Genomic DNA, 23,272 nt, shown 5'->3' with positions numbered 1-23,272 from the left:
TGGAACCTTGCGCGCAAAGCTGAGACAATATTTAAATTTGAGTTGCATTTGTTGCCATTAATATGTCTGCCATAACTATTAATCAAGTGCAATATGTGTCTCCGTTGCAGTGCTATATTTGTGTTATAAATAAAGCGAGCGAATTGCAAAAGCAACAACAGCTGCTCTTACAACAACCTCCACTACAACAACAACAACAACAACTGGCGACCGATGCAGATGCCAACAAGCAGCTTGAGCCCAACATTATCTGCAGAGGCTGCAAAATGCAACGATACTGCAGCCTACAGCATCTGGTCGAGGATCAAGCACATCGTGACTTTTGCCGAGTGCTCATTGATCTGCAAAAGTCACAAAACATTGGACATCCCCTGCTTCTAGCCGGCCCGCTTTTGGGACGCGCCCAACTACAGCAGGCCATGGCTCAACTTATGCTGGCGGTCCGCGTCAAGCTGCGGCGTCTGTTGACGCGTCGCGAATGCGAACTTATTGGCTATCCCGGCTATTGTGTGGTCTGCTATCGCCTAGAGCCGCTGACAGCTTGCGTCGGCTGCGCGGGCGTCGCCTATTGCTCCGCGGAGCATCGCCGTTTGGATTGCTGCAATCACACGCCGGCCGTGTGCCGGACCTTGGCACTCTACTATTCACCCTACCGACTGTTGGCCAGTCAGCTGGACATTGTGCAGCTGAAGCAGCGCAGTGACTTGAAGCGCAGCCATTTGGTGGAAACGTTTTACGCAGCCACAGAAATTCGCATTGATAGCCAGCCTTGGCGCTCCTTGGAGCAGTATGAACGCTTTGCCGCTTGCTCCTCGTTCAGCGGCATTGCCAGCGTCTGCCTGGCGCTTACAAATATATCCTTTGTCGCCGCACCTCATGAGATTCTCAGCGTTTATGTGGTGGGTGCCCAGGAGCTGCATCGCAGCTACTTTCAACTGATGCACCTCAAGTTCTTCTTTCTGCAATACCCAGATGTCTGCCAGCTGGAAGTGTACTTCATTGGGCACAAGCTGCAGCCTCGAGCTGGCGAGGAGCTGCTCACATTTATGCAAGGGGTGATCAGATTTTATTTATATATCTATATAGTATACTAATTTGTGTGATTTATATATAACCACAGGGCTGCCAACGCAAAGTTGTCCTGTGCACATTTCCAAAAACTTTCGAGCGCTTCGCCAAGACACATAGAGTAGATCCCGTGCTGATTATAATATATAATCCCGATTTCGCTGCAATGGACACGCTGACAGAAGGTATCGTGGAACGGAAATATCCGCATGCAGTGCAGCCATCGGAGCAGGATGACTATAGCTGGCATGGCTGCCTCTTGGAGACTCTCCACACCTATGGGGTGCCAATTTGTTTTACCTCACCCACTAAGATGCAGGCGCGTTCGGATCTCAATTGTGTTAATGTGCTGGCCAAAGGTTATAAAATTGCCATTGAACGTGTCTACAATTGCACAGAGAATCCCTATCGCGAGATATTACCTCAGCACAATCCCTGTCCCGATGACGACGAAACCGTTATTTATGCAAATAACTATTTGGAAGTTGTTTTTACAAGCATTCAATGCTAAAACCTATTATATTACATAACATTATTATGTTAAGTAACAGTACTACATAATGTTAGCATTAACAGAGGGGCAGATGTTACACATATTATCGTATAGCTCAGTACACCTCAATAGTCCTAAAGTTTTAACAGACCTTATAAGTATTCGTTTTAACTTATAAATATTCATTAGTTTTTCTTATATATATAAATAAGTAATGTTTAAAAAACTGTTTTTTTCATTTTCATATTTGACTTTATTGCGCAAAAAATACTGTTTTCCAACACTGGCATATGATCAACTAACCGTTACAAACAAGTTCAAACATGTACATAAATCATGAGATATGTATCACAAAAATTCCATTAGCCTTCAAATGGACGAAGCAAACATACATATGTATGTATATAAAGAAAGCACACGCACATTTAGAAAATCAAAAAGTATTAAAAGCAATTTGACAAATATTGAAAACAATTGATTTACTCCACATCAATGTCCTTGGTGACACGGCCCACCCAATAAACGAAGCCAGTCTGCACCACAGTTGCCATGAACTTGACATTACCCTTGTAGCCTGCTGGTGGGATCCAGTCGAAGGTGACACCGCTCAACGGACTGCCCTTGGTGGCCTTCAGATGGGTGAGCGTATCCTGTAAATCATAAAAGTTCCAGTCAGTGCTTGAATTTATCTTAGTTAAATTGCTGTACACCTCACCTGTGGTCCGGAGCAGTCCAATGTCTGCGAGCGGGCCGTGTCCACAACCTTAAATTGACCCACAACACGGTTCTGGCCATCGCGAGCCTGAATCATGAAGCCCAAGAACTCATCGCCGCCCAGAGTTAATGTCAGCTTCTGATCGCCACGCACATGCGAGGGGCCGGAGAAGCTATATGGCGGCTTCCTGGTCTGCAGCTCAGCACCGTGCTGGGGCGTCAGGTCCCGACAGGCAGCCTTTGGCGCGCCCTCAGAGTAGGCATTGACGCTAACAGCCAAGCAGGCGGCAAGCAAGAGCAAACGGAACATATTGTCTGTAAGTTAGTGAGTAAATGTAAAGAATTGTTCAGCATTGATACAATCATTAGAATTAGCATCTGTCCCTATTTTAAGGCTAAGGTTCAGCATTAACACTAGCATTAGAATTAGCATCTGTTCCTCTGTTAATGGTAACGCCATATCTTACTGTTACTTAACGGCACGATGGTATGCACTACTGCTTATCGTAAAGAATTGTTCAGCATTCATACAGACATTAACATTGGCATCTGTCCTTCTTTTAAAGCTAAGAATATGCAGTACTGTTACTTAACAGCACGATGTTATGCATTCTGCTTATCGTAAAGAATTGTTCAGCATTGACACTAACATTAGAATTAGCATCTGCCCCTCTGTGAATGCTAGCACTATGTATTACTGTTACTTAACATCACGATGTTATGCACTACTGCTTATCGTAAAGAATTGTTCAGCATTGACACTAACATTAGAGTAAGCATCTGCCCCTCTGTTAATGGTAACGCTATATCTTACTGTTACTTAACATCACAATGTTATGCACTTCTACTTATCGTAAAGAATTGTTCAGCATTGATACAATCATTAGAATTAGCATCTGCCCCTCTGTGAATGCTAGCACTATGTATTACTGTTACTTAACAGCACGATGTTATGCACTACTGCTTATCGTAAAGAATTGTTCAGCATTGATACAGACATTAGAATTGGCATCTGTCCCTCTTTTAAAGCTAAGAATATGTAGTACTGTTACTTAACAGCACAATGTTTTCACTTTTGCTTATCGTAAGAAATTGTTAACACTAACATTAGAAATAGCATCTGCCCCTCTGTTAATGCTAACGCTATGTCTTACTGTTAACATCACAATGTTTTGCACTGCTGCTTATCGTTTTTAAATAGCCGTTAAATATCTACTTTAATTTGCAGCTAATTGCATGCACGCTAGTTTTTCACTAATTAATCAATTAACATTTGCACTGCTGTGCGACTTTTTTCTCTCCAATGGGCTGCCCTTGGCCAGCTTGTCCAGCTACCTGTATAATTTGTTATCTCCATATTACATTTTTAATTTATGTATGAATTGAAAACCAGAATCCGCCGACGACAAGTTTTTATTATTTTGATGCAGCTTGTGCAGCTGACTCTTAGCCTTGAATAATTGAAGCCGTTCCCAAATGATATTTGGCCATCTTAAAGCCGAGTTCAGCTGACCAAAGACCATCTTAAGATGGTCAGAAATTCAGCACGCGTCGCCCATAAATCGTTTCGAAGAATTACTTTTCGATATATATGTATATATATATATATACAATGTATAACAAAATGATTATCAACTTGGTCGGGTTGCATTTGCATGCTGATTAAAAAAGCTTTAGAAAAATAAAAAACAGACAACTGGTTTTTGGAGCTATACGAATTTCGATAAAACAAAAAATAAATAATACATAAAAACGAAACCCGTTTTCAGTACATTTCCATTTCCATTACCTTTATCTGATCTACGTTTGGGACAAGAAATCATATAATTTATGGCTTCGTGAGGGGGAAATGTTTCAATTGCGCTAAACATTTCCTGAAGCTTAAACAATTCAAGTTCAAGGCAAATTATATGATATAACATATAATTCCTATCGAACTACGATCCGTTTTCAAGCCAAACTCTTCTCACGCCGACGCACTCGAGCATAGAAGACCTTGTCGTTGCCTAAAGACCCGCAGCAAAAAAAAAAAACGAGAAAGAAAGGCTATCCACGCCGAAGATCTAATACCCTTGCAGACGCAACCTTTTCATAATGCTTATAGTGTTTTGCCCGTATCTAAGAAGCACAGGGAAAATAGTTAATGCCGAGTTTGCCCAAGATATCTTGAAAAACAAAATGTTTTTTCAAACAAAAACTTAATTTTCGACCGATCGTTCCTATGGCAGCTATATGATATAGTGTTCCGATCTTAATAGGATTTTGCATATATATGAGTAGTAAAGTAAAACTAATAAATGCTGAGTTTGGTCAAGATATCTGAAAAACAAAATGTTTTTTCAAACAAAAACTTAATTTTCGACCGATCGTTCCTATGGCAGCTATATGATATAGTGGTCCGATCCCGCTGCGTGCAACAGAAAGAGGGACTTCTGCAAAGTTTCATTAAGATAGCTTTAAAACTGAAAGACCAGTTCGCATAGAAACAGACATGGCTATATCGACTCGGCTGTTGATGCTGATCAAGAATATATATGCTTAATGGGGTCGGAGATGTCTCCTTCCATGCGTTACACATTTCACGACAAAATTATAATACCCTTTGCAAGGGTATAAAAAAGCCAAAAAAAAGTGTCAAGCCAGTTTGAGCGCAGCCTCAAGTCTGAGATTTATATAGCCATATTCATATACAAGCATATATATCTTGTTATATGTTAAAGTTCAGCATTGGACACAAGTTGTCGTCGGCGTTTTGTCTAGCTACATTAAATCAATGTTTTTCTTGTTTCTTGTTTTTTTTTTGTTTTTTTGGTTTTGGCTTTGGCCAAACCGGTTGGTTTATTTGTTTAAATAAAACATCAACGCTTTCTGACGTCTGCTCGGCACAATAACATCAATTATTCGATTTTGTAATGTTCGAGTTGGGTTCATTGAAGCTTGAAGCTCGTTTTTGCGAGTAAAACTATAATATTGGAATTATGTTAATCTAGCGGCCATTGTTCAATGCGAAAAACTGGCAAAAAATGTTGAATCATATTTGAATTATATTTAATTAGTATATTCAGTATTTAATTTATTTATTCAAGTTGATTCCTTTGTCAAGTCTGTTATTTGAATATTGAACTTTGAGCCGCAGTCCTAGCGGTTTTTTTAAATAATATAATATTTGTATGCCACTGCACGTTTGTTTAGTTAAAGTCTTGTTAATCCGTTACCTACCGCTTAAAGACAAGACCACACGGCACAAAAGAAAAACTTGAAATGAGCTGAAAATTCTACAACAGCTGCCTATTTATACCAGCAAGTTAATATTAAAGCCAACTATAAGCCGGTCCACTTAAACTATTATAAACAATAGCTTTGTGGACCGGTCAGAGCCGAGCTTTTGGCCCGCCCAAAAGCTCTGAGGCTGTAACGGCATTTGTATGAGAACTTTTACGCTTCGGATCATTTCAGGAATAGCATGGGTCATAAGTGTTGCGCTTAGCTAAACGCTGACTAATGCTTTAATCTAAATAAACAATTAGCGACATACATTTGTTTTTGTTATTAATTTTTTTTCCGTATTTCTCAATATAAATTCGCTAATAAATGTCAGAGCGTTTAATTGGAAAGTTAAATAGAAAACCTATGAGACTCTTAGGTGCGAAAATGCATTCATGTAAAGTTTCGTGCTCCTAAAAATAGGCCAATACTGGATTCGTTTGTAGAGCTGTCCAAATTGTTTTTCAATATTTGGCATTTGTTTATTTTAATAGTAAATTTGCATAAACAGCATTTTATGCCCATTATAAAGCCCACTTGACAGCTAAGTTCCTTTTATAGAGAAATTGCACAGCCGATATACTTATGTAAGGGTATTAAGTCTTCGTTAACTCCAAGGCAAATGCTGTTGCTGTGTGCTTTAAAGCTTGCCAATTATAACGGAATCTTTACATTTGTTTACATTAACAAGATAACGGCTTTTGTTGCGTTGCATAAACTTTGAAGGATCTGGCGCCTCTCCAGTGTTGCCACATAATTGCGTTTTTCTGTCATTTTAAACAGTTGATTGGCGAAAATGTATTACAAATAATTCTCGCTTCTCAAACGTCAAATAGGCGTTGCGAAAGCAAATCTTAGCAGTCCTTGCTTAGACAAGTTAAATGTTTAGTAATATTTAATTGAAACCACAATATGGGAGCAGAGCAATCAGCCTTGCTGGTCTGCACACAAACTGGGAAACCGGAAAGGCCTCTAAGGCTGCAAAATGCCGAACTATTTTTTCAACTGTATTTCGATAAAATGCCCGAACCCAAAACAGGACCAGTAACAGAAGCGCTGCTCCATTTGATAATGAATGCGCCACAGCAGAGCTTGGGTAGGTTGTTGAACAAGCAATACAAATTCCCATTAAATGAAAAACAATTCAACTGTAGAATCCAGAGAGCAGGCCAGCTGGGCCAGCCAACAAGAGCCTGATTCGGGTTATGAAAACGACGAGCTAGAAACTGAAGAAACGAGTGAGGAGGAGCAAGATATTGATATGGTATCGGAGGAAGAAATGATTGATCAATTATCCGATAGTGATATGAGCATAGAATCCAGTTCAACTATATATAATATGCAAAATCGTGATGACAGCGATTTTGAGCTAATCCCACTGGAATTTGTCGATCTGCAGCCCATAGATCTGCTCAATATTGATGATCCTCAGCTGGAATTTGAGCAGGAGTTTATAATACGTGTTGCCGATTTGAATGAAGAATGAACAAATCATCTTTTTTTTGGGCTAGTTACAGTTAACGATGTTTTTTTTTTTACATAAATTAAAACTTTATGTACAAGCACTGTCCATGAAATTCTACTTAAAATTAACCTTTTTCAATCTTAGGGATTTAATATTCCTCACAATGCCTCTGCGTTCCTCGCGATGCTTTTTCAGCTCCGCTTCGCGTTTCTTTACCATATGCTGGTTCTTCTTTTCTCTATTCACCTCGAAGGTCATTTGACGATTGCCCAGGGAGCGACCCACATTGGTCACTTGTCCTTCCAGGCTGGTCATGACGCGCACGCGATCCTGTAGACTGGCCTGTTTGATGCGTTGCTCCACCTCGCTGTTGCCATGACTATTGTCCAGCGGCGTTAGCTTGAATTGCGCGCGACTGCTGGATGTGTTGTTGTAATTGCCATTTGCCAGTGGCGCCGCATAATCATCCGGACCATCCGGTTCCTCATCATCGTTCTCTGCTTGCTGCTCTGCTTCTTCCTCGTCATCACGTTGCTGCTTGACCTGTTTGTAGGCCTGCTTCATTTCTTTGACATACTCACGCCTATCCTCATCATCTGAGGAGGCTTCATCGCCGCTACTCGCCTCGCTATCGCCATCGCTCTTCTCAAAGCCAAACAGATCCTCATCGTTATCGCTATCCTCGCGCGTCTGCGCCTCCTCTGCGTGCAGCTCAGAGACGCGTGCAACCTCAATGCGCTGTTTAATCGCCTTCGCCTTAGATTTGTCCAGGCGATTGAGCACTGGCGCAAGCAGACGATACTCCTCGGCCTCCTTGTTGACAGCAAAGTCACTGTTCTCGAACATCGCCTTGAAACGTGTATCTTGCAGCAAACTGGGCATATTGCGTTGCTTGGCGCTATTTGAGGGATTCGCCTGTTCGTCCATAATCTTAAGTGCCAGCTCCTTGTTAACCTTGGGTAGTTTGGATTCAATTTGCAAACGCGATTTGCGCTCGCTCTCAATTTCCTGGCGGACTTTCTCTTTACGGAAGCGATCAAAGGCAAACGGTTCCACCACAGCCTTTGCCTTATTGTACAGCCGCACATCCATAAAGTAGCTGGTTAAGGAGAATGCATTTTGAAGAAGTTGATAATAGATAAAGCCATTGACTCACCCATGCATGTAGCCCTTGAGCAGATTGCTGCCTATGAGATGCTCCAGGCCCAGTTCGGCGAGTTCCTTTTGTGTAATAAACTGATAATCATCATAGACGTTCTCCACAACCTCCGATTCAATCTCCTCGGTAAGATTATCCAAAAAGCTGCACCAGCGCGGCGCTGGGCCCATGGCCGGCACATAGTATGTCAACATTTTGACATCCTCTTGGGCCAAAAAGAACATGCCCGTATCGGGTATGGTGCAAAAGTCATTAAAAGACGACGTAGACTCCACATAGGCAATTTGCTTGCCGGTCTGCTCATCCCATAGCTTTAGCGTAGCTTCATCTAAGCTGTAGACAGCATTCTGTGTCGGATTGAATGCCAGTCGCTTGATGGGCACCTTGTTTAAATGATCTTTGATAAGCAGCGGCTGGCGAGAGCGTATATCGTACAGCAGCACATGTCCCGAGCCAGTGCCAACGGCCATTTGCAGACCATTGCGATATTTGAGTGCTGTGACAGAGGGGAACACTTTGACGTCAGGCAGTTTAATGGCCACATCTAAGGTGGCGCAACGCTGTTTCATGCGTGGATCCCAAGCCTCAACTGTGCCCTCTTTGCTACCCACCGTAAGCAGCTGATGCTCAGGATTTACCTCGCAAGCGTTCAAGCAACTCGCGTCCGATTCATACGGCTGTAGAAACTGGCCACGCTCCAAATTAAGGCGATAGATATCCTAGCGATGAGAAATATTTAGCTCGAATTGATTATCTAAGTGCTTCAGTATACTCACCCTGCCCACGCCCACAATGTACATATCACAGCTGGGCTTATGATACTTCATGTCACGACCAAAGCGTGGAATGCGAAGCCTGTAGTGTCGTCCGTGTGCCGCATGGATTTCTACATAGCGATCGCATTGCAGGAACACCATTTTGCTGTAATCATCGCTTATCACCTCAAACGTGGTCACCTCCGAGTCGAAGCAGCGCTCAAATTTGATGGACAGATTGGAGACCTCAAAGCATTTAACACGTGGCTTATACGTGCCTGTCGCCAGTATATACTGTTGATCCGGGCTCATCCGTATGCTGGTACAGACGCCTGGCATCTCAAAGTCTTGTATTAGTTCAATCTGGCGCCGGGAGTCCGCCTTCTTCTTCAGCTGTGAGCGCTTGCGGCGATCGGTGAGCCACTTAATTGAACAAACATTAATTGCCTGCTGTGCCCAATTAATCAACATTTACTTACATCTGGCACCGATTTGCCGGCGCTTAGGTTATAAATTTTCACATCGTTTACTTCGTTGACAAACATTACTGCATTTTAATAGCAAAAATCGTGCATAAACAAAATAAAACACGTGCGGTATAACAGTGCTGTGCAGCAAGATAACTGAATAATTTTACAGCACTGTCAGCAAGTGCTGCGCACAGCTGTTAATTTGATTACCATATATATATATACCAAAAACCAGTGTGGCAACACCGCGCAACTCGTCGCTAGATTTGCAAACAAGAAAACGCAAAAGAAATTTGCTGCTTGCTGCCAACAGTTTTTATCTTTGCTAATTAAAGTTATTAATTTCGGTGTTTTATATATTCCCGCATATTTATGCTTATTGTGCTGCACTTGTAATAGGCACATAATTGTGCTGGTATCGCATTTGCTTAACTGAAAATATAAACAAATACAGAAGCGTTACACACACACAAAGAAGCAACCAGCAATATTAACCCCCCCGCCAGGCCCGTGCTCGTTGTTGCCGCCCTACATTCCTGTTCCCTAGCAGAAACCAAAATACAGAAAAAATAAAAACGGTGAGTAATACGTTATTTTGTTGCTGTTAAGCCAATTATATAGTGCTGCAGATTTGCTTGCGTCCCAAACTATGTCTTATAATGTACGTAACGTGTGGGTGGGTGTCATTGACGAGGGGAGGGGGTGAGCGCGTCTGGAAGTAATGCAAAGACAACTTTCCCTTGTACTATATAAAATACTCGCTAAGTTGTTTTTGTTGTCGATTTTGTTGTAGGGCAGCGCAGTTTCCCCCCCTCGCGCTCTCGCTCTCGCCCTTGTAATTGATATTAGGTCTCTCTGCCTTGGTCGACTCCCCTCAATTGTTGTTGTCGTTCTCTACTGCCCGGGCGCGCCTTGTGTTTATTTTAACAAATAACGGTGCTTTAGCATGCCACAGGGAATATTCATACACACACACACACACACACTCACACGCATATATTAATTATTTTTTGCGATAAATTTAAAACTCATTATCACCAACTTTTATGCACAACAGACATTTTAAGCTTCAACTTTGTTTTTTTTTCCCTAAGTCAACTAGAACGAGCTGCGATTTCCTAAGCTCTGCACCCGCTTTCATTCATTGTTCTGTGATTGACTGATAAGGGGGAAGCCGTAATCTATACTGTGTGCCTACTTGGCCTGACAATACATACAATAATACACATACATACTAGAATTATGAAGAATTTTACTGCAAGCAATTTAATATGCTACTAAATACACTCAGAGAAAAAGCTACTAGAATTGTGCAGAATATTTCTGTAAGCAATTCAATATGCTACTAAATACACTCAGAGAAAAAGCTACTAGAGTTATGCAGAATTTTACTGCAAGCAATACAATATGCTACTAAATACACTCAGAAAAAAACTACTAGAATTGTGCAGAATATTACTGCAAGCAATTCAATATGCAACTAAATACACTCAGAAAAAAAGCTACTAGAATTGTGCAGAATTTTACTGCAATCAATTCAATATGCTACTAAATACACTCAGAGAAAAAGCTACTAGAATTATGCAGAATTTTACTGCAATTAAAAAAAAACTACTCCCCCCAACCTGTTTGTACTTGTTGTAAGTGCAAAATAATTATTTAAAGTTGATTTTTTTAAATCCAAAATAATGTCGCCTTTTTGGGTTAGTTAAAGCTCAATCAGGATTGTTTTAAAAACGTTTTGTCATTACTTTTAGCAAGTTTCAGACATTGTTTGATTCCTTTTATACTTATTTTAAGAACATGCCAATTGAAATTCATTAGTTTTGTCTTAAATCTATACTGAACCCGAGAATATTTGAGCCTAAATGGCTTTTGCGGCAACAGCGACCTTCGTAACACACACATATTATAAAAGTAATAAATTATACTTTGAATAATAATAATTTTGCCATTGTTATATTCGCTTTACTCGTGCCATAATAAGTATTATATGTACATTACGTGACACATGTAACGTAATGTATTTTGTATTAAAATTAACGTTAGCCTTTCCATTGATTTTTTGTGTTTGATTATTATTAATAAACAACTGCGAATCAAGTCAAATAAATTCATTTAAAATAAACTATGTTGACAAATTCGATTCGGTTTTCACTGTTAGTCCTATATATTCCTATAAACTAGCGGGTATAGCCCGGCCTTGCCCGTGGCACGTATAAAATAAATGTTCTTAAACGTTCCAAACGCTTTCCGCCGATTTACCACTGTTACGGGTGGAATGTCCCAAATCGCTGAAACACGTATTCATTAAGTTCTTTTGTAGAGCTCTAAAACAAATTTGAGGTAAATCGAACAAAACTTACAACTGCACCAAAAAAATCTCAGAATCGCATTCCTACCGAGGATGCTTTGATTCTGCGAAAAATGGGAAACACGTCTCAAATGATTTTCTATATAGATCCTTGAAAATGAATTTGAGCGCGAAACGTCATCCACCAAATCTTTGACCTCCATTTCCACCAAGGAGGAATACATTGTTGGAAAAGTATGAAACACCCCTCAAATGAATTTGAACAAAGAACCTTGAAATTGAGTTTGAGGCGGGTCGGATGGTAAACAAAAAAGTTTCATAAAAACGTTTTTCGCGTTTTTTTCATACTTGCGGATGGAATTTCCCGAAACCCCGTCCTAACGTGCACCTTCATCACATAAGGTAACTACAGTGAAAATTTGAGCTTCCTAGCTCGAACGGTTTGGGCTGTGCATTGATCACCAATCAGTCAGTCAGTCAGTCAGTCAGTCAGTCAGTCAGTCAGTCAGTCAGTCAGTCAGTCAGTCAATCAGTCAGTTAGGACAAAGAGAGATAACACATTTATTTAGGTACATATGAAAGAAGCGACGTAGCTTAAAATCTGTATATCTCTATATATAAAACTGTTTGTCCTGACTGACTGACTGATTGACTGACTGACTGACTGATTGACTGACTGATTGACTGACTGACTGACTGACTGACTGATTGGTGATCAACGCACAGCCCAAACCGTAAGAGTTAGGAAGCTGGCGTGCTTTCATTTGGCTTACCAGAATCGCACTACTGCAATGTTTATTTAATATCCCTCCGATGAGTTTGCTTTTTTTTGAATACATTCCAAATTTTGATAGCTCGCCATTTTTACCATACCTTTGATAATTTCGGCATTGTTTAATGCGTGTTATTTGATAGGCACGCGGGGAGCGTTGTTTTGCGACTATGTGAAAAACTTTAAAAGGGGGTTAAGACCCAAATGCGAGACAACTCTTTAAATAAAACAGCTCGGTTTTAGCTCAGTCAATAAACAAACTGGACGGCTGTGTAAACATGAGGCACAAGACTCACAATTGGGTACAGGCCCAGACCACGCTGGCGACGTGCCACAAAAGGCAGCCAGAAGTGAAGCGACGCTGAAACCAATTAATGCAGCGTTACAAATGCTTGATAAGCATAGGTCGCGACACCACACTCAAGTTGTGCCCTCCACATATGCATATACACAGAAATATATGTCTGATATAAAAGCGGCAAATGTTAACTGTCTTGAGTGGTTCGCCAAAGAGTCAGCAAAATGGATGTGAAACGGCACAAAATGCGGAGTATTGTTAACAAACTCTACGAACGCATTGATTATCTGATAGAGAAATGTGCGAGTTATCTAATTGAGTATACCTTGCTCTGAGCACATATTAAAAATTATGTTTAACATTAATCCACAGGTCCCAATATGACTGCAGCACCCTATAACTACAACTATATATTTAAGTACATCATAATTGGTGACATGGGCGTGGGCAAATCCTGTCTGCTGCATCAGTTTACCGAGAAGAAATGTAAGTACGATATTTATCTATATATACATAAAACTGAATCTGACTGATTGACTGATTGATGATAAATGCACACCCCCAAACCATCAAGCTTAGAAAGCTGCATTTTTGAAACTTACTTACCTTTTGTTGTATAATTGCTCCCGCAAGAGTGAAAATCAATTATCTATATTTTTTGGGATTTTATACGATCCATTTTAAAGATAATAGACTGTAAGGAAATTGGATATACAAAATAGAATATATCCGATTTTACACCGCACACAAATGCATATATATATACATATTCGGATTCCTATATTCTTCTTCCTTTTTGAAAGGAAATGGAATAACAAATATTTGGAATACCCTGCCTTAGAATAGATATTCCATTTCAATAGCTCAACAGTTTATTTATTAATAGCGAAGTATACGAAACAGGGACTCTACTTCCATATATTCTTATGTTGCTTGTTGTTTCTTAAACGTTCTACTAAACACATTTTAATCCACAGTTATGGCCAACTGTCCGCACACAATTGGCGTGGAGTTTGGTACACGGATCATTGAGGTTGATGACAAGAAAATCAAGCTACAAATTTGGGATACGGCCGGTCAGGAGCGCTTTCGTGCTGTGACACGTTCGTATTATCGCGGTGCTGCTGGTGCTTTAATGGTTTACGACATAACCAGGCGGTAAGTCACCTCAATGAACCGAAAATAAATGTATTATTAAATGAACATAACAATGTACACAGCTCCACGTATAATCATTTGAGCAGCTGGCTCACCGATACGCGCAATCTCACAAATCCCAGCACTGTGATCTTTCTCATTGGCAATAAATCCGATTTGGAGAGCACACGCGAGGTAACATACGAAGAGGCTAAGGAATTCGCCGATGAGAATGGTCTCATGTTTTTGGAAGCCAGCGCCATGACGTAAATATGCAAATATATTACAAAAAGATCGAAATCTTAAATGCATTTCTAATTAATTTAGTGGTCAAAATGTGGAGGAGGCCTTTCTTGAAACGGCACGCAAGATCTATCAAAATATACAGGAGGGTCGCCTGGATTTAAATGCATCCGAATCGGGTGTGCAGCATCGACCCTCGCAGCCGTCACGTCCATCTCTCAGCAGCGAGGCAACGCATGCCAAGGATCAGTGCTCGTGTTAAATGTATTAACTTTATTTACACACATAGTTATAAACAATCGAAATTTAATATTTAGTGCAACTCATAATCATATTGATTTCTTATCTATCTAAAACCAACACGTAAACAAATATGCAATGATAATGAAAACAAAAAATACATATGTATGTAGTTAAATGATTGGATTAAGTCGTGAAAAAGTGTGAACAAACAACCAAAATATATAAACGTCCCCGACATTAAGATATCTGTGTAATATCTAGTAAGCTATTGATAGAAAATTGAATAGCTAAATTCAACTGTTGCATTACATCTCATTAATCGTTGCAAAAGCTATGAAACTGTTTTGATATTTAGAAAAGAAAATTATGCAAATGTTGGAATGTCTCTTATTTCAATATACTTTCTACATTAAACATTTTACACTTTTTTTCCTTTTTGTTCTAAATACAAAAATTTGTTAGAAATAATATGTATATATTATAATATGAATTTGTAACTCCTTTATGCTCATTTTGTTGAATGTTGTGTATTGTAAACGTGCATAATTGGGCGAGCAATGTTATATGAATATTAAAGACGTATTTAACACAAAATGCTATAGGTAATAAAGAAAAAATATTTATAAAACCCAAGAAAAGTACGTATTCCAAATCAAAAGACTAACGAGTGCGCGCTTAGGCTCTGGTTACAGTGCGCACACACAAACAGGTGGCAACGCTGTCAAAGCTGGTTACAAATTGATTAAATCTAATTAAGATGGCGTTTGTAAGCCAAGAGATACCAAAATAACGACGACCTGATATTTGTGAATCTTATATATGCGCAAACCCATAGGCAATAACGTAAAAAGGATTTGGTAGGAACCTGATATAGCCGTCAAATCAAAAACCAACGAATGCGCGCTCACGAGCTGGCGCACGAACGGATGGCAACGCTTGATATCGATAGCCGCACTATCGATATCAAGTATGCAAATTAATTGAATTTAATTAAGGCAGCGCTGGTAATGCAAGAGTTGTGTTGACGACATGGCACAAATTCCGGTTTTTTTGGCCTCGCTGTGATGAAATCTGCGCTAATCGTTAAGCATACAACAGCTAATCAACATATGATGCAAATTAAGCGTCTGCTATGCAAATCCTGCACCCTCGGCACGCTGCTCATTGCGGGCGTGTGGATGCTGGCGCTGTTGGCCTACATGCACCATCTGCGTGGTTCCATTCCGGCGGCTGGCTGGCGCTTTAATAACTCTGCAACGCCCCGTGCGGAGCTAAGCTATCAGGCACAGGTAACCGTTGGCTGTTCGCCCACCTCGCTAAACACCACACACGCTGCGTCAGCGGGGGCGGCGGCGCAGGATCAGTTCGAGCTGCTGGGCGTGGTGCGTAACAAGCAGGACAAGTACATACGCGACATTGGCTACAAACATCATGCGTTCAATGCACTTGTATCGAATAACATTGGTCTCTACCGGGATATACCTGATACACGGCACAAGGTGTGCAAGCGCGAGGAACCGTTGGAGCCGGAACAGCTGCCACAGGCGTCGGTTATTATGTGCTTCTACAACGAACACAAAATGACGCTGATGCGTTCCATTAAAACCGTGCTGGAGCGTACGCCGGGCCATCTGCTAAAGGAGATCATTCTGGTGGACGACAACAGCGATTTGCCGGAGCTGGAATTTCATCTGTTGGCGGATCTGCACGCTCGTCTCAAGTACGACAATCTGCGCTATGTGCGCAATGATCGGCGCGAGGGTCTGATCCGCTCCCGCGTTATTGGTGCACGCGATGCCAACGGCGATGTTTTGGTTTTTCTGGACTCGCACATCGAGGTGAATCGCCAATGGCTGGAGCCACTTCTGCGTTTGGTTCACGCAGAGAATGCGACGCTGGCGGTGCCCGTGATCGATCTCATCAATGCGGACACATTTGAATACACTCCCAGTCCGCTGGTTCGCGGCGGCTTTAACTGGGGGCTGCACTTTCGCTGGGAAAATCTGCCCGAGGGCACGCTGAAGGTGCCCGAGGATTTCAAGGGTCCCTTTCGATCGCCCACCATGGCGGGCGGACTGTTCGCAGTGAATCGCTTGTATTTCCAGCACATTGGCGAATACGACATGGCCATGGATATCTGGGGCGGCGAGAACATTGAGATCTCGTTTCGCGTCTGGCAATGTGGCGGCGCCATTAAGATTGTGCCCTGCTCCCGTGTTGGTCACATATTCCGGAAGCGACGTCCCTATACGGCGCCCGATGGTGCTAATACCATGTTGAAAAATTCGCTGCGTTTGGCCCATGTCTGGATGGACAAGTACAAGGATTACTATCTGAAGCATGAGAAGGTGCCGAAGGATTATGACTTTGGTGACATCAGTGCGCGGCTGCAGCTGCGCGAGCGTCTGCATTGCAAGGACTTCGACTGGTATCTGAAGCATGTCTATCCTGAGCTGCGTGTGCCCGGCGACGAGTCCAAAAAGCCAGCTGTGGCGCCTGTTTTTCAGCCCTGGCATTCGCGCAAACGCAACTACCTGGACTCGTTCCAGCTGCGCCTGTCCGGCACCCAGCTGTGCGCCGCCGTGGTGGCGCCCAAGGTGAAGGGCTTCTGGAAAAAAGGCAGCTCGTTGACTCTGCAAAACTGCCGAACGCGTGCACCCAACCAGATGTGGTATGAGACGGAAAAATCGGAGATCATACTGGACAAGCTGCTGTGCCTTGAGGCGGCAGCGGATACGCTGGTCATCATCAACAAATGCCACGAAATGCTGGGCGATCAGCAGTGGCGACACACGCGCAATGCCAACAGTCCCGTCTACAACATGGCCAAGGGCACCTGTCTGCGCGCCGATGCTGCCAAGGAGGGCGCCACCATCAGCCTGGATCTGTGCTCCAAGGCGGACGGCGTGGGCGGCGCCTGGGACATTGTGCTACTAAAGCAGGAGCAGCAGCAGCAGCAGCCAAAGCCGGACAAGCAGCTGTGAACGGCGCAGTCGGTCCGTCATGCAATAATTAGACTGATGTTAGTCTCTAAGTATAAGCTGTTTTCAATGCTGTATTAAGTTTCGAATAGTCAGTATTTTTGCACAAAAGGTTATTTTTTAACAATCAATGACAATGGTGAATGCTATAATTCAAGAAAAATCAAATCCATTAATTCAAAGTATTCATATGTAAACGTACGATTAAAATGTTTTGTAGAAAGTATATATAAATCACGATTCTATTAAAATATCTCAAATATATTTATGTAGATATCTATAAGTTCAATATATAAATATATATAAATATATATATATATATATATATATCTGTTAAATCAAAACGTATGGAAGCAATGTAATTAATTTTATTTTAATCATCATGTTCAGTAATAATAAAGCTTTTATAATTTATTAAAAAGAAATTATAATTTATAAAGCAAGAAAATACTAATAGGGTGGCAGTACTTTAAATAAACAGTTACATAACTGTTAACTCCTATAAAAGTTTTGTGGCAACATAATTTGCAAATTAACGTAGATTTCTTCTTTAATTGAATAATTTTTAGTCGAGCTTATAAAATGCTTTTGCAAATTTAGCAAGCATTAAATAAAAATAGCGCTCACTCGAATGGTGGAATGACACTCTATGTTTAATTTGAGTGTTGGTGCATGGTGCGACGAAATGTTAGCACGTGTCATTCCACTGCTTGCAGCTGTTTTTTGCTCTGGCGTTAGCCAGCACTAGTTTGGTCGCGTCGTTCTTGCAAAGTGGCGCGTAAATCGGCAAATTGTTTAAAACTAAGTGAAAAAATATAGATAAAAGCCATAAAATGGAAGGAAAATCTATAGTAAGCAGACAGGAGCCGGTGTTGCATTTAGGTGAGCATCAAATAAACACACATTTTGCAGTTTAACCATGTAAAAACGCTCTGCTGAACAGATACCAATGCACGTCGCAATTTTATCAAGTTCCACAACAAGCTGGGGGAGGTGAGTTGCAGATTTTTATTGCGTTTGAATTTAGTTAATTTACATATTAGATTACATTTCCCATAGAAACCCAGGTCGACAGTGCGCTTTTACGATCAAACCGATTGCTATACGGTGCACGGCAGCGATGACTGCGAACAGGTGGCCAAAATTGTCTACAAATCCACGGCGTATGTGCACCCACTGCTGCCGGACGACAAACAGGAAACGTTGCAGTATGTGGCAATGTCCAAGGCCAACTTTGAGCTGGCGGTGCGCGATTTGCTATTGGTGCGCAATTTGCGAGTTGAGGTATATGTGAGACGCACCGAGTGGCAGCTGGAATACCGCGGCTCGCCGGGAAATCTGTTACAGTTCGAGGACATTTTGTTTGCCAACAAGGAGGTGCTGGTGGGCAATACCATCATATCGCTGCAGGTTAAGCTGGAGGGCGGCACTCAGCGTCGAGTGGGCGTGGCTGCCGTTGAGCAAAACGATTGTTCATTTCAGCTGCTTGAATTTGTGGACGACGATTTCTTTACCGAACTGGAGGCCACCGTGGTGCTACTGGGTCCCAAAGAGTGCCTGCTGCCGTCAGCTGAAGGCGAATACACAGCCGTCAAGACGCTGCTGGAACGCAATGGTGTAATGATTACGGTGCCCAAGCGTGGCAGCGCTGCCGAGCGCAATGATCTGCTGCAGGACTTGAATCGACTGCTGCGCTTTGCCAAGGGACAGCAGGAGGATGCCAATGGTCGCAAGGAGCTGCAAATGCAATTGGCCGCCGAGGCGCTGCGTGTGGCCATCCGATATTTGGATTTGATCAATGATGCCGGAAATTTGGGACACTACGAGCTCAAGCAATTGGACCTAAAGCGGTGTGTATAGTTAAATAAAACCGTATACATTTATATTTATTAAATTATGCGTTTTTTGCAGCTTTGTGCACCTAGATTCGGCCGCTGTGGCCGCTCTCAATATAATGCCCAAGCCCGGCACACATCCCACAATGCCTTCGTATCGCTGGCAGAGCATTCTGGGCGTGCTGGATCATTGCCGAACGCCACAGGGCCATCGTCTTATGGCGCAGTGGGTGAAGCAGCCGCTGCGCAGCTCCGAGATACTCAACGATCGACACAACATAGTGCAGTGCCTGTTGGAGTCACCAGAGACATTGGATACGCTAAGTATGGACTACTTGAAACGCATACCGGATATCCTAATGCTCACCAAAAAGCTGATGCGTCGCAAGGCCAGTCTGCAGGATCTATTTCGCATTTATCAGGTCATTTTGCGCACACCAAAGATTCTTCAGCTGTTATTGAGCCTGGAGCACAGCACAGTGCAGAGCGTGCTTTGTGCGCCCTTTAAAAGCTTTTTGGAAGATCTAACTGGTCTGAAACAAATGGTCGAGCAAGTGGTGGATTTTGAGTCCATTGAGAAGGGCGAGTATTTGGTCAAGAGCACCTTCGACAATCGCCTCATGGAGCTGCAGCAGACCATGACGGAATTGTACAACAAAATGGAGCGTCTGCAAAACAAGTGCTGTGAGGAGCTTGATTTGGATGGCAAGATGGTCAAGTTGGAGAATGTGGCCAAGCTGGGCTATCATTTGCGCACCACAATCAAAGATGATTCTGTGCTGCGCAAGAATAAAAACTATCGCATTGTGGATGTAATTAAGGGCGGCGTGCGTTTCACCTCCGACAAGCTGGAGAGCTATGCGGATGAGTTCGCCAGCTGCCGCACACGCTATGAGGAGCAACAGCAGTCCATTGTCGAGGAGATTATCCAAGTGGCCGTTGGTTATGCGGCTCCGCTAACCTCCCTAAATAATGAGCTCGCCCAGCTGGATTGCCTGGTCAGCTTTGCCATAGCCGCACGTTGTGCTCCGACGCCCTATGTGCGACCCAAAATGCTGGCCGAGGGTGCTGGCAAGCTGGTGCTTGAGGATGTGCGTCATCCGTGCTTGGAACTGCAGGAGCACGTGAGCTTTATAGCCAATAGCGTGGCTTTTGAGAAGGGTGCGTGTTTCTTGTTTTAAGATTTAAGATTGTTGCTTATGTTATATTTGTATTTTCACAGACAAGTGCAACATGTTTATAATAACCGGTCCAAATATGGGCGGCAAAAGCACGTACATACGCTCCGTGGGCACAGCTGTTCTAATGGCCCATGTTGGCGCCTTTGTGCCCTGCAGGATGGCTACCATAAGCATGGTGGACTCCATACTAGGCCGCGTTGGCGCCAGTGATAATATAATTAAGGGATTAAGCACCTTTATGGTGGAAATGATTGAAACCTCGGGCATAATAAGGGTAAGTAACACCATATATCCATTTAAATATTGAATTCTTTGCCCGGCTGATTTAAATTTGATAGTAATATTCCTGCCACGCCCGCTTCCTGCCCCTTTAGGCGCCACAATCTATGTATTCCCCAGTTTGAGATCTAAAGACACCTAATTAGGTGGTTGTTAATGATCTACTTTAAAGATCGAGTCCTTACTCTAACCTCACGCCCACTCCTGCCCTATTAAATTGTCAACATCTTAATATTCCTTACTTTGAGATCTAGAGACAACTCTTTCAAAGATAAAGTCATAATTCCATCCGCCATGCCCACTCTCGACCCCGTAAGATGAAGCCTACTCCCGCCCCAGAATATGCTACGATTCATATTACCTTCAGGTACAGTTTGAGAGACACTTCCGATGCGCAAATGCATGTTTATGAAGACTTATCGCCTGTTTTCAATTATTTTGAAAATATAACTCTGTCGGTTGCATTCGACTGCAAAGTTCTTACTTTTTTTTTTTAAATTGTGTTCTGTTTTTTGGGTAAAGGCAAGCATTGTGGTATTCTTCTAAAGAGTCAGAGTCGACTGTATATCTTGTGTTGTTGGTTTTTTTTTTGTGTTGTGCTTTGTGGTGTTAGAACAACCATATCCATATCGCCAGGAAGAACCACTTTTTTTTTTTAAATCTTGAATCGATTGCCTTAAAACTCAACTCCAAGCTTTCTGCAAGCACTCACTGGACATTTTTTTTTTACCAACATCAAAAATTCAACACCCTGTGTGGTTGTATTTATTCAAACTCAGCTCCAAGATCTATGTAAACGCTGCTTTGGAATTTATTCTTTCTTGATAACTAAAAATTCTACCCATGTGTGGAAGTTGGCAGTCCCTGGCTTAATGACGCATATGTCACTCTTTACGGGCGGCTGATCGCTTAAAATTATTAGGAACACACGGGCAAAGCCAGATTTTACACCAGCAAGCTTATTATAAATTTTTAAATCGCAGACTGCAACGGAGAAATCACTGGTCATCATCGATGAGCTGGGACGCGGCACATCCACCTATGAGGGCTGTGGCATAGCCTGGTCGATAGCCGAGCATTTGGCAAAACAAACGAAATGCTTTACGCTCTTTGCAACACATTTTCACGAGATCACCAAACTGGCCGAAACATTACCAACAGTTAAAAACGTTCATATGGCTGCTGTGGCGGATGAGGATAACTTCACGCTGCTGTATCAGGTGCGGCCGGGAGTCATGGAGAAGAGCTTTGGCATACAGGTTGCACGACTGGCCAATTTTCCGGAGCATGTGGTACAAAATGCGCAAGAGGTGTACAATGAGTTCGAGGACGAACATGCGGGCAAGCAGAGTGAGGCGGATAAGGCGCTGCTGGATAAGATACAAGTGGCCATAGAACAGCTATCAACGGCTGGCAATAATACGGATATCAATGTGGAGGATCTAACACAGCTGGTGGCACAGTTTGCCAAGGATATTAAACAGCTGGACAGCGATTATTTCAAGACTGTGCTAACCAGCAGCGAGCCTTAGCACACAGATGCTACTCTAATTTAAAGAAAAGTTTTCGCTTTTAAAGTGAATAGTTTCTGTAAAATATTAAAAGAGCTTAGAGATTATAGTAATACAGTATTCATACGAGAGCTATCCATCCAGAGTCTTACGTTTATTATTTAAACATTTATTGGTCTTTTTTTCTTATTATCTGTAAAATTGTTTTTCTGTCTTCTCTTTTCATTTTTCTTTTTTTTTTTAATTCATATTGTATCAGTTTTAAACCGTTTCTGTTTTAAACATCAAATTTTTGCATACGAATTTTGCACTAATGCATTTGAATTTTCTAATGAAATTAAAAATAATTTTACTATTATTAAATATTATTAATGGGTTTTTAGTTTAGTGGACATTTGGTATTATATAGTAATAATTGCGATGTTGTCGCTCGTTTTGAATTGCAAAAATCCATGCGAATTATTACCAGTTATATTTATGCACATCATTTAGTTTAGTAGTTTATTACATTTTACAACGTTTAAACACTCCAAAAAATAAATATCGTATTAGTACGCGTAAACATTTAATTAGTTTAGTTTTGGTTTCATTATGTTATTTTATTTTTTTTTTTATTTTTGTAAATTACATTTAATAGTTAACTGTTTAGTTTTAAAATTTCCATCTTCATTTTGATTTCAATAATGTTTCAAATTCGATAAGAAACTGAATTTAAAAAACATTTCACCACACTTCGTACTTGCATCAAATTTACTTTTCTATGCATAAATTCATAAAATGTTTCGAAATACGATACAAAGGCAATTGGGTTGTTTTTTCAACAATATTTGTTTCTTTTTTTGTGTTTTTTTTTTTTTTGTATTTGGTTTTACAATTTCTTGTTGCTCGTGTAAATGTTGCGCTGAATTTTGTTTAGCCAAAAAATCGATATAGTTATAAGAAGTTTTTGTTTTTTTTTTTTGTTGTGCAACTTAATTGAGGTTCTCGAAATAAGTATTGCATACTTTTCAGGTGGTCCTATTTGAATACCCCTGCAGCGGGTCTTGTTAGCTTTTTGATACAATTTAAGAACTAAATACAACAGATTATA

The 23,272-nt window shown here is 41.5% G+C and overlaps 7 protein-coding genes across 8 annotated transcripts; 5 read left to right on the top strand and 2 right to left on the bottom strand.

Annotated features, from left to right (window-relative positions):
* Nucleotides 1–62: 62 nt before the first annotated feature.
* Nucleotides 63–4,907, top strand: LOC115769180 (the record flags this gene model as incomplete). The annotated part of the gene is made up of 4 exons (XM_030713884.1): nucleotides 63–120; nucleotides 220–1,055; nucleotides 1,121–1,565; nucleotides 4,897–4,907. Coding segments are annotated over exons 1-4 (1,350 nt in total), but the record flags the coding sequence as incomplete, so codon positions are not given.
* Nucleotides 1,819–5,544, bottom strand: LOC115769250 (defense protein l(2)34Fc). The gene is made up of 3 exons (XM_030713962.1): nucleotides 5,495–5,544; nucleotides 2,277–2,590; nucleotides 1,819–2,211 (listed from the first exon to the last, which is right to left on the bottom strand). Exons 2-3 carry the CDS (start codon nucleotides 2,583–2,585, stop codon nucleotides 2,041–2,043), a joined length of 480 nt encoding a protein of 159 aa, XP_030569822.1. The 5' UTR covers nucleotides 2,586–2,590; nucleotides 5,495–5,544; the 3' UTR covers nucleotides 1,819–2,040.
* An 832-nt stretch (nucleotides 5,545–6,376) lies between these two features.
* On the top strand, nucleotides 6,377–7,099 carry LOC115769282. Its single transcript, XM_030714007.1, has 2 exons — nucleotides 6,377–6,635; nucleotides 6,694–7,099. The coding sequence occupies exons 1-2, from the start codon at nucleotides 6,452–6,454 to the stop codon at nucleotides 7,023–7,025; spliced, it is 516 nt and encodes a 171-aa protein (XP_030569867.1). The 5' UTR covers nucleotides 6,377–6,451; the 3' UTR covers nucleotides 7,026–7,099.
* On the bottom strand, nucleotides 7,054–9,513 carry LOC115769281 (nucleolar protein 10). Its single transcript, XM_030714006.1, has 4 exons — nucleotides 9,398–9,513; nucleotides 8,940–9,341; nucleotides 8,161–8,882; nucleotides 7,054–8,103 (listed from the first exon to the last, which is right to left on the bottom strand). Exons 1-4 carry the CDS (start codon nucleotides 9,461–9,463, stop codon nucleotides 7,119–7,121), a joined length of 2,175 nt encoding a protein of 724 aa, XP_030569866.1. The 5' UTR covers nucleotides 9,464–9,513; the 3' UTR covers nucleotides 7,054–7,118.
* A 120-nt stretch (nucleotides 9,514–9,633) lies between these two features.
* On the top strand, nucleotides 9,634–14,636 carry LOC115769287 (ras-related protein Rab-14). Of its 2 annotated transcripts, none has more exons than XM_030714012.1 (5): nucleotides 9,634–9,966; nucleotides 13,145–13,258; nucleotides 13,750–13,930; nucleotides 13,993–14,175; nucleotides 14,237–14,636. In XM_030714012.1, the coding sequence occupies exons 2-5, from the start codon at nucleotides 13,153–13,155 to the stop codon at nucleotides 14,412–14,414; spliced, it is 648 nt and encodes a 215-aa protein (XP_030569872.1). In that variant the 5' UTR covers nucleotides 9,634–9,966; nucleotides 13,145–13,152; the 3' UTR covers nucleotides 14,415–14,636. The 2 variants fall into 2 exon arrangements, with proteins under 2 accessions (XP_030569872.1, XP_030569871.1); XM_030714011.1 differs by lacking the exon at nucleotides 9,634–9,966 and adding an exon at nucleotides 12,986–13,072.
* A 765-nt stretch (nucleotides 14,637–15,401) lies between these two features.
* Nucleotides 15,402–17,637, top strand: LOC115769290 (polypeptide N-acetylgalactosaminyltransferase 35A). The gene has a single exon (XM_030714017.1). The coding sequence runs from the start codon at nucleotides 15,460–15,462 to the stop codon at nucleotides 17,377–17,379; it is 1,920 nt and encodes a 639-aa protein (XP_030569877.1). The 5' UTR covers nucleotides 15,402–15,459; the 3' UTR covers nucleotides 17,380–17,637.
* Nucleotides 17,638–18,147: 510 nt separating this feature from the next.
* Nucleotides 18,148–22,726, top strand: LOC115769291 (DNA mismatch repair protein spellchecker 1). Its single transcript, XM_030714018.1, has 6 exons — nucleotides 18,148–18,258; nucleotides 18,320–18,369; nucleotides 18,436–19,226; nucleotides 19,288–20,372; nucleotides 20,434–20,666; nucleotides 21,655–22,726. The coding sequence occupies exons 1-6, from the start codon at nucleotides 18,210–18,212 to the stop codon at nucleotides 22,201–22,203; spliced, it is 2,757 nt and encodes a 918-aa protein (XP_030569878.1). The 5' UTR covers nucleotides 18,148–18,209; the 3' UTR covers nucleotides 22,204–22,726.
* Nucleotides 22,727–23,272: the final 546 nt, after the last annotated feature.

This window comes from Drosophila novamexicana, unplaced genomic scaffold (genome assembly GCF_003285875.2).
Source record: "Drosophila novamexicana strain 15010-1031.04,08,12 unplaced genomic scaffold, DnovRS2.1 tig00004549-arrow-arrow-pilon, whole genome shotgun sequence".
NCBI lineage: Eukaryota > Metazoa > Arthropoda > Insecta > Diptera > Drosophilidae > Drosophila > Drosophila novamexicana.
Note: the sequence above shows the minus strand (reverse complement) of the source record. Positions and strands in the feature narration are given on the sequence as shown.

What these genes read in the sequence shown, in the direction of transcription:
- LOC115769250 (XM_030713962.1), bottom strand. Translation starts at nt 2,585, where the DNA reads ATGTTCCGTTTGCTCTTGCTTGCCGCCTGCTTGGCTGTTAGCGTCAAT. An exon ending in TGGACTGCTCCGGACCACAG is followed by an intron (nt 2,212 to 2,276) that starts GTGAGGTGTACA and finishes TATGATTTACAG; the next exon opens with GATACGCTCACCCATCTGAA.
- LOC115769282 (XM_030714007.1), top strand. Translation starts at nt 6,452, where the DNA reads ATGGGAGCAGAGCAATCAGCCTTGCTGGTCTGCACACAAACTGGGAAA. An exon ending in TGCGCCACAGCAGAGCTTGG is followed by an intron (nt 6,636 to 6,693) that starts GTAGGTTGTTGA and finishes ATTCAACTGTAG; the next exon opens with AATCCAGAGAGCAGGCCAGC.
- LOC115769281 (XM_030714006.1), bottom strand. Translation starts at nt 9,463, where the DNA reads ATGTTTGTCAACGAAGTAAACGATGTGAAAATTTATAACCTAAGCGCC. An exon ending in CCGGCAAATCGGTGCCAGAT is followed by an intron (nt 9,342 to 9,397) that starts GTAAGTAAATGT and finishes TGTTCAATTAAG; the next exon opens with TGGCTCACCGATCGCCGCAA. An exon ending in ACATTGTGGGCGTGGGCAGG is followed by an intron (nt 8,883 to 8,939) that starts GTGAGTATACTG and finishes TCTCATCGCTAG; the next exon opens with GATATCTATCGCCTTAATTT.
- LOC115769287 (XM_030714011.1), top strand. Translation starts at nt 12,997, where the DNA reads ATGGATGTGAAACGGCACAAAATGCGGAGTATTGTTAACAAACTCTAC. An exon ending in GTTTACGACATAACCAGGCG is followed by an intron (nt 13,931 to 13,992) that starts GTAAGTCACCTC and finishes CAATGTACACAG; the next exon opens with CTCCACGTATAATCATTTGA. An exon ending in TTGGAAGCCAGCGCCATGAC is followed by an intron (nt 14,176 to 14,236) that starts GTAAATATGCAA and finishes TAATTAATTTAG; the next exon opens with TGGTCAAAATGTGGAGGAGG.
- LOC115769290 (XM_030714017.1), top strand. Translation starts at nt 15,460, where the DNA reads ATGAAATCTGCGCTAATCGTTAAGCATACAACAGCTAATCAACATATG.
- LOC115769291 (XM_030714018.1), top strand. Translation starts at nt 18,210, where the DNA reads ATGGAAGGAAAATCTATAGTAAGCAGACAGGAGCCGGTGTTGCATTTA. An exon ending in TCCACAACAAGCTGGGGGAG is followed by an intron (nt 18,370 to 18,435) that starts GTGAGTTGCAGA and finishes CATTTCCCATAG; the next exon opens with AAACCCAGGTCGACAGTGCG. An exon ending in AAGCAATTGGACCTAAAGCG is followed by an intron (nt 19,227 to 19,287) that starts GTGTGTATAGTT and finishes CGTTTTTTGCAG; the next exon opens with CTTTGTGCACCTAGATTCGG.